The 8,187-nt window shown below is 35.8% G+C and overlaps 1 protein-coding gene across 1 annotated transcript; it reads right to left on the bottom strand.

The window, feature by feature from the left end:
- Window positions 1-5,724, bottom strand: LOC107764037 (proteasome subunit beta type-1). Its single transcript, XM_016582566.2, has 7 exons — window positions 5,557-5,724; window positions 5,368-5,475; window positions 4,015-4,096; window positions 981-1,110; window positions 743-885; window positions 529-615; window positions 1-236 (listed from the first exon to the last, which is right to left on the bottom strand). Exons 1-7 carry the CDS (start codon window positions 5,601-5,603, stop codon window positions 162-164), a joined length of 672 nt encoding a protein of 223 aa, XP_016438052.1. The 5' UTR covers window positions 5,604-5,724; the 3' UTR covers window positions 1-161.
- Between the last annotated feature and the right edge of the window lie 2,463 nt (window positions 5,725-8,187).

Raw genomic sequence — 8,187 nt, 5'->3', positions numbered from 1 at the left:
TTTTGTAATACGAAATTCAGTTCCTTGCATTCATTGATGATCGAACATTAACAACAGATGGGCAATGATCTACAGAAATATTTGGTGGAGTTAACTGTCTACACGCAATCTCGCCTTACAAGCTAAATGAAAGAAGAAACTCAGGAACGAGAAACAAGAAATTAATCTTTCCTCAGATCCATTTCTTCCCTACGAATGCCATCAGCATTTAATACGACTATCTCCAGCCTGTCACCCTGCAATTAAGCGGAGCAATAATATTCAGAAATATAGGCTGATGGTAATTGTTTTTTCCTAATCATGTGAAACAAAGTTTCTCCCGTCAACTAATTATATAGGAAAAGACCACCTAAAACATTTATTTGTAAAATATGTAAAGCAGAGCCAAAGTGGGGGCTGGAGGAGAGGGGGAGAAAAAGGGAAAGGCAATTGGAAGTTTGGTCGTGCTTAATGAACCCAAAGTCCAAAAAGTAAACGAATTTGAATTTTACAACAGATTGCCTAAAAGGCATCATATAAATGACTTACAGTGTATATATCCCTTTCTGTTGCTGAAACGAAACATGTCTTAACTAAATCAATGGCTTCTGATTCAGAAAGTGGAGTAACAGCATCCTGCGGAGGTCATGGAATCTTCATTAAGAAGATAGCGTGCTTTTATCTTTCTCCTCATTTTTTAGGAGAATCTCCAATGCTTCATCTATGTAAGAGAAAATTTGAACAGATTAAAGATGGACCAAACCTTGGCAGGTAGCAGGAGAGGGCTGGGAGACTTCAGTTGGTTGTCCAGGAAAGGCATGATCAGAGTTGAACCAGAACCTTGAGAGCTGTAGCCAACCCTCTCATATGATCCAACAGCATCATATGTGAAGACACATCCCTTTCCTACAAGATTTATAGATGATATTATATAAGCTTCTTACCAGCAAAGACTACAAATAAATAACCTGAAGACAACATTTCCACCGATAATCGATTACCTTCATTGTCAAGGCCACCTAGAACATTGAAAGAATAGTAGGGGAAGAAACGTTTGTAGTACAGCGTGTTTGAAAGCAGCTGGCCCATAGCTGGACAGCTCATCTGCTTATTGTGCTGGTGCTGGTAGATCTATTTTCAAATAACAAACATCAGAACGTCATATCCGATATCTCATTTTATTTTATTTTTTGTTAAGAGGGAAACCCGCAACCGCTACACTTGGTGCGCACTGGGTAAACCTCCCCCTGTGTAATAGCCAGCAAACCACACAGGGGAGGTAATCCGCACTAGGCAAGCCATGTGCGGCAGGCTCAACCCAAAAGGCATTGAGGGGGATTCGATCCCAGGTCATCCGTGTAGATGACCACCCTCCAAACCAACTGGGCAACCCCGAAGGGTATATATCCGATATCTCATTAAGATTGTAAATTATAATAGAGGATTGTAATGCCACCAGATTATAAGGTGAGGCAAAATTACTAGTGATTGCACCTTTACTTTGCAAAATTAGACAAAATTAAGCGGCTTCGAAATTACTCCTCCTCTCATCCCATGCTTCAATGCAAAATGGTTTACCATGGTGAATAACATTGCTTTTCTAAGATTATGTAAATATATAAGGGGAGATGGTGTTCAAGGATCCTGATATAAGAATTTCATTGCATTAGTAAACTATTATTCTAATAAGAGTTTAAGCTGCACTTGTCTGCTCTACAGTCATTGGACTAGTTTTTATTTTTCTTTGTAGTCTTTTACTTTAAATACTCGCTTTTTATAATTCCTAAAAACCCAAATACAATACAAATTGGATCAAATTTAACTTTTCATTCACTCACTTATGGGCTAATTCTTTGTTAAAAAGTAAGCCAAACTTCTCATGTAATTATATACAAACTAGCTATGAATCATATCCTGCGTTAAGCAAACACCAGACGCAACCCCAAGCAAGTCAATTTTCCCACTTTTTCCAATTTGCAAACCATACATACATTTTGGCAATTATCCATGGAACTGTAACTATTAGTTCCACGGAATTGTAATGCTTTTATCTTACATTTGATGCGGAGAGAATCAAAACTGGAATAAAAAAATTCAGAGACAAACACATTGGCTTAAACATATCATAAGCTATAATAAGTAATCAACTCAAATCAATTATTTTTAGAGAAAGATATTCAATTCATTTCATAATACAATTAACACTTAAGCAGGGAACACTAAATTTCCACATTTAATAAAGATTTTTGTTTTTGGTATTTGAATTTTCTATATTTTCTACAGTTATTTATAAAGTCATACAACTAAATAAAAATGAAAAGTAACAACTAAAGAAATATTAAAAAGAAAAACATTATACAGTTCATGCTTGTGGGCAAATGAATTTTCAGTCTAATCCAAAACTTCTTCTACCATATTCAACACCTTCGTCAGTCCTTTCCCCTTAAAAAGAAGAAAGAAAGAAGCAAAACCAGACCCCACAACAATGTCTCAATACTGTACTAGCCGGGGTGGCATATGAATCCTCACCTTCCATTTCGCTTCATTCGGGCAATTTCATTTCAACAACAATAAGTATGCCTCAGAGTCCCAAACAGCATGGTCTATTATATTTTACTTTTTCCCCCATGTATTTCGAGGGATTTTAGGTCTTTCGAGATAAGTTCCTTCCATCTGATGTAGATCTATCTCGTCCCTTTTTAATACCTTCTATCACCATCTTCACACCTATGGACCAATCTAGGGGTGTCAACGGTTCGGTTCGGCCGGTAATTTTATAAAATTTGTACCATACCAATTTTTCGGTTATTCTATTATGTGTAACCAAAATTAGACTTTTCGAAACCGTCACAATCATGTCGGTTTCTCTTCGGTATCGGTACGGTTCGGTTAGTTTTCGGTATTTTTTTAAAAATCATGTAAAATTCACCGGCAGAAGTAGAATGCAATAACATATGTTCTTTTATAGGATTTAGCAAAACTCTCTAGACATTTTTACTGTTTAAAGGGTGGTGAATTAAAAAAAATGAAAGATGGCGAGAGTATAGATCCATCAACTATTCTGCAACAACGTAAAAGAAACCAAGCAAAGGCAAAGAAAATATAAATCACACGAGTGGAAAGATATTAAACAAGCTGGGACTCAAAAATAAAGTCTATAGAAGATTAAATATTCAAAAAAGTAAATCTAAATTATATGAAAGGAAACATATTCAATATATTGTAGATTGCTACTCATAATCGCTAGAATACTTTGTGTCTTGCTAATGAAGAAACTTGAAATAACTTAGTTTAAGTAGAAGTAGCATAATAGGTTTTAGGAATTAGTATTTTGAGTTTAATTACTTGTTGGCTTGTAACAATTTTCATAATTCCAAGGCCCAAAGAAAAATTTAATGCATTATTATTTTTAAACTTACTATATAAATATATTTTTCACATGTAAAATTTATTCGGTACGGTTCGGTATTTTTTCGGTTTATTTTCATAGAATAAAAAACCTATCCTAATTATCGTTGCGGTTATAGATTTATTACGGTTTCTTTAAAAGAAACCTAAAAATCGATTCGGTGCGATACAGTTCGGTCGGTTTTCGAATATCCATTGACACCCCTAGGCCATTCTATGTAAAACACGACCAAACCATTTCAAACGATTTTATCTTATTTTAGTGCTAATTGGATCTTTTGTTAGATTCGGTCTTTTCTGATCTTGTATTTTCTTTAAACGCGCCCCCAAAAAAAAAAAAATCTGCCAACAATCATTTCCTCCAGCTAAAGAAAATTTTAAATATTATGGATCAGACTATGGTCTCTATTGCTGTCTTTCTACCACATAATGCAACCTTTTTTCATCTAATAAAGCAAGACCTAACAATCAGTACTGTTGTTCTCAACAAGCTCATCTGCTCCCACATGAAAAGATCAGATAGCACAAACAGGTGAAGCACACTGAAAGTGAATACGACGACAGCTTACATGCTCCCTACCTAACTGTCTGAAGAAAAAGGATTAGCAAAAAAATTCAGTATTTTACCAGATGCCTAGCTGCCAAAACCTTTTGCAAAGCTCTCACGTCAGCTTGAAATCCTGAAGATGCCAGCACACATTTATCCGCTCTACATAGTCAGATAGTGAACACACAAGGCTGGTGTATTAGAAAAGGTTTGTGTGTAAAGATAGAAGGAGAAAAGTCAATTAGTATCATGACATAAAGTGAAGAAAATTACATGTACGGCATACCAGTTTCATTCATTCTATCATGCTACAACTCATAGGCGGAGACCTGATATCTAATTTTATTGTTTATCCTGGAACTGCAACCATGGCTGCACTCTCTCTCTCCCATGGCAGAGGCACATATAGGCTAGTGGATTTCTGAATCCGCTTCTCAAAAGGATTTACATATGCATGGTAGTAAGCAAATATAGTTTTTAGGTACTAAAGGTCGAATAAATTTTACACAGAAGGCAAACTGTGTTGCAGAGATCAAGTGGGTTCAAAAGAAGCCACAAGTTTGAACTTGGTATTGCCTCTTGCTAAATTTTATTTTAAGTAGTGACCAAACCTCATCAAGCAAACAAGTAAAACAGGAATGCAAATAGTCCATGCATGATTCATCAAAACAGAGAAACGCAACCCACATTTGCATACTGATCTTTTGTACGCTCCCTTTTTCTCCTTTCCCAACCAGCACTCTCCCACCCCTTGGTCCAGCCTCCTCTCCTTCTCTGATTGTCTGGCGTCACCTAAATGAGATTAGTTCTCTTCTTTTCATTTTATTATAATGTTAAGTAAATAGTTATGGCTTGAATTGTGATGGCTCTTTGTTAGTCTGTTTTTTTTTTAATTTAAATGATAGTTTGGTTCATTCGCTTGATATGGAAACAGCAACAATTTGAATAATTAGCTAGCAGTTTAAATAAATTTTTTGCTAGATATTTACTATGTATTAACAGTTTACTCATATTCAACCAAGACAAAGTAACTTCATTTTATCCAAGTATTTAAATAAAGAAGGAAAGAAAGAGAAGGCGGACAGTTTCTTTAAGACCACATTATTAACAGAAAAGGTAAAGCCACTTGCCATATCCCGTGCCACTCCAATTGCTACTAATGTTCTCACCTATTCCAAAGCTTATGATAAAATTGTGCAGTGTGGAAGGACTACTTTTACTTTCTACCGGAAACACCAAACTAACTAGGCTCTCAATTACCAATCAAACTTAATTTATTGAGATTGCAATGCATTGACTCTAACGATCAAATATATAATAATAATAATAATAATGCAGTATATAAGCTGTTGTTAGCCTACTCCGTAATATTAACCAGCTCAACGGAACAAAAAAACAAGTTAGTAATTGAAACAAAAATAAAAATAACGTACAGTTTAATGATCTTGGAGTAATCGCGAGTAAGAATGCTGTAGCCAGTGGACATGCGAGTATCTGCTGCAATTACACAGTAATCTGCTCCTGCTACTGCCACGCACGTTCTGCAAAGTGGTAAGAATAGGAAATAAGCACCGACATGGTCACATGGACAAAGGAAACAATAGTAATTTATGAAACATTACCCGCCATTGTTGTCATAGGGAGACCAGTTGGCTTGCTGCTTCGTCATGGTGATTCGTTGAGTGAGAGAGAGAGAAGAGAGAGAGAGAGAGAGAGAGAGAGAGCTAGGGCTGGAGAAGAAGATTGAATTTGAAGAAAGAGGCAAGATCTGATGATTCGTCTTCAACAAGTCATCGACGCTACGCAGTAAGATGGGCTTATTATTAGAAGGCCCTAGACTACTTGCTGATTAGGCCCAATATTTGTCTGTACAGTTTTTGCGGTCTACTTAAAAGTGGGCTCATTATGGGCTTATAATGGAGTATCTTTTCAGGTACAACAACAACAACAACAACCCAGTAAAATTTTACTAATGGGGGTCTGGGGAGGATAGTGTGTACGCATACCTTACCCCTACCCTGGGGTAGAGAGGCTGTTTCCAAATGAAACTCGGCATCCTTCCCTCCAAGAACTCCCCACCTTGCTCTTGGGGTGACTCGAACTCACAACCTCTTGGTTGGAAGTGGAGGGTGCTTACCATCAGAGCAACCCACCTGGAATATATGAAATATTATTCAGGACATATTTGTCCTGAATTTTTTAACTATTAATTTAAAATTCAGGACATAAAATTCAAATTTCTAGACATAATTTTCGAACTTCAAGACACGATGTCCAGAAGCTTGAACCTTGAGGTTTTAAACTTCACGCCGTTGTATCCTTAAATTTGAACGAATTGGCTAATTTTTAAACATGTTGTAAATTGTAAATATATTTTAAACAGCATACTTAAAAGTTGTTACTTGGTATCATTTTCACAAACTTAATGAAGTATCTTTTCAAGTACTTATCAATATTTGGAATATATATATTATTTGCTAAATAATATTTATTTTATAATTTGGCCCATTATTTCTTTTATACCTTATTCCAGTTTCAACTTCAACCACTCTTTTTCGTTAACTTTAACCAAATACTTGTGTTTGCGACATAGTCCAATCACGTGGAAAGCTGAAAACTTGGATTATTTAGTGTGAAAACTATTGTTTCATGAAATATACTATTCAAATCAATTTTCAGCTTCAAACATTGATTTCCACGCCTCCAACAGCCACAGTAAAAATAAGTGCACGATCTTATCATTTGTCACATGAGAAGAATCTGCCATCCTGTTAACAATTTCTTTTTTAAAATGCCATCCTGTTAAGCTTGCGAAAGGAAATCAATTGGAGATGTCCAATTATGTAGGGATTTTTTTTCAATTATCGCCTATTCCAATTATATCAACCCATCTATTCATACCAAAATCACTCCTTGCAATGTTTCATCTAGTTCGTTCAACAACTTATCTCAATTATTTAAGGGGGCGCTTTTAAACGTGTACAATTAAATCTAAATTAACACCTATTCCATAGAAAAAAGTAGTGAGCACATTTGTTATTTTACAATTAGTAGTCTTAAATTTTACGTGTGATTAAAATAAGAGTATCATTAGAAAGGGCAAGTTAGTCATTGTATAGGCCAAAAATTATACTAGTTATATTTGAGCTACATCGATACTAAGAGAGCCTCTGAAGGCTGCCACGAGTTATCAGTATGATTTCGACAAAAGACGAATACATGGTCGAAGTGACTTGACAAAGGACGAAGGCTAGGTCGAGGAGTAAGCAGAGATCGAAGTCGAGTACTCTCCTTAACGGAGCAGTAACGACTAGTTTTGGGTATATGGCTTTAAAGAGAATATTCCAGTGAATATTCCTAGAATCTGTACTATTAGGATTTTGTGGTACATGTCCCATTATAAAGAGAAATAGAGGTAGTTATAGAGGGGGATTGGACACTCGTTGTAAAAGAATATACATTGACATCCTTTCAAGATTCTTGTTTTATTACATACATACAAAAGACACATTTTCTTGAATTCTTTGTCTAACTTTTCTCCTATGATCCAAGGAGAATCCGAATATTAAAATGTTAATCAATCATTTATCATTGTCAGATGGAGCATCACACGATTTTTATTCTTTTTCGGTTATCTCACTTGTATTTATTTACATAAATGTCATTATATACCATTTATTGCTATTTAATATTGTTCACTTTGTACTTGGGCTATTGAATGTTGTTTATTGTTACGTGTTCACGGCTGCTTCTACGGAATTTGTAACATTCTGCCACCAAATCGGTTAAACGATCTTTTGGATATTAATATTGGTTAAGATTAACTCTATTTTATTAGAAAATCTAATTGTTTAAACCTAGATATAAATTTTGAGTCAAACAGTTTGGCGTCATATGTGGAGATTTTCTCAGTCAATTGTTTAGTTTTCACTAGATCTACGACTCACGTGACTTGTTAATCTAACAAACCACAAGGTTTATCTACCCTCTTTGTGCGTACAAACAAATTTTCCATGGTAGATTACCAAGGAAACAGGACTAGGGCAACCGATAACGTTCCCCTTAACCTCATGAACGCCATCAACGATGACTATGAAACACAGGGCAAAGAAGTGATGCCCACTGCCTCCCCCAGACGAGAAAGGTCGCTTGCCCCTTTCTACAGCATAACAAAACCAAGTGGGAAAGGAGACTCCACGTCCATGGGAGAAGGGACACCGCCTGCTATGAAAAAGCTCTTCGAAGTATGGCTA

The sequence above is a fragment of the Nicotiana tabacum genome, chromosome 17, assembly GCF_000715075.1.
Source record: "Nicotiana tabacum cultivar K326 chromosome 17, ASM71507v2, whole genome shotgun sequence".
In the NCBI taxonomy this organism is placed as follows: domain Eukaryota; kingdom Viridiplantae; phylum Streptophyta; class Magnoliopsida; order Solanales; family Solanaceae; genus Nicotiana; species Nicotiana tabacum.
This window is presented reverse-complemented; position numbering and strand designations above follow the sequence as displayed.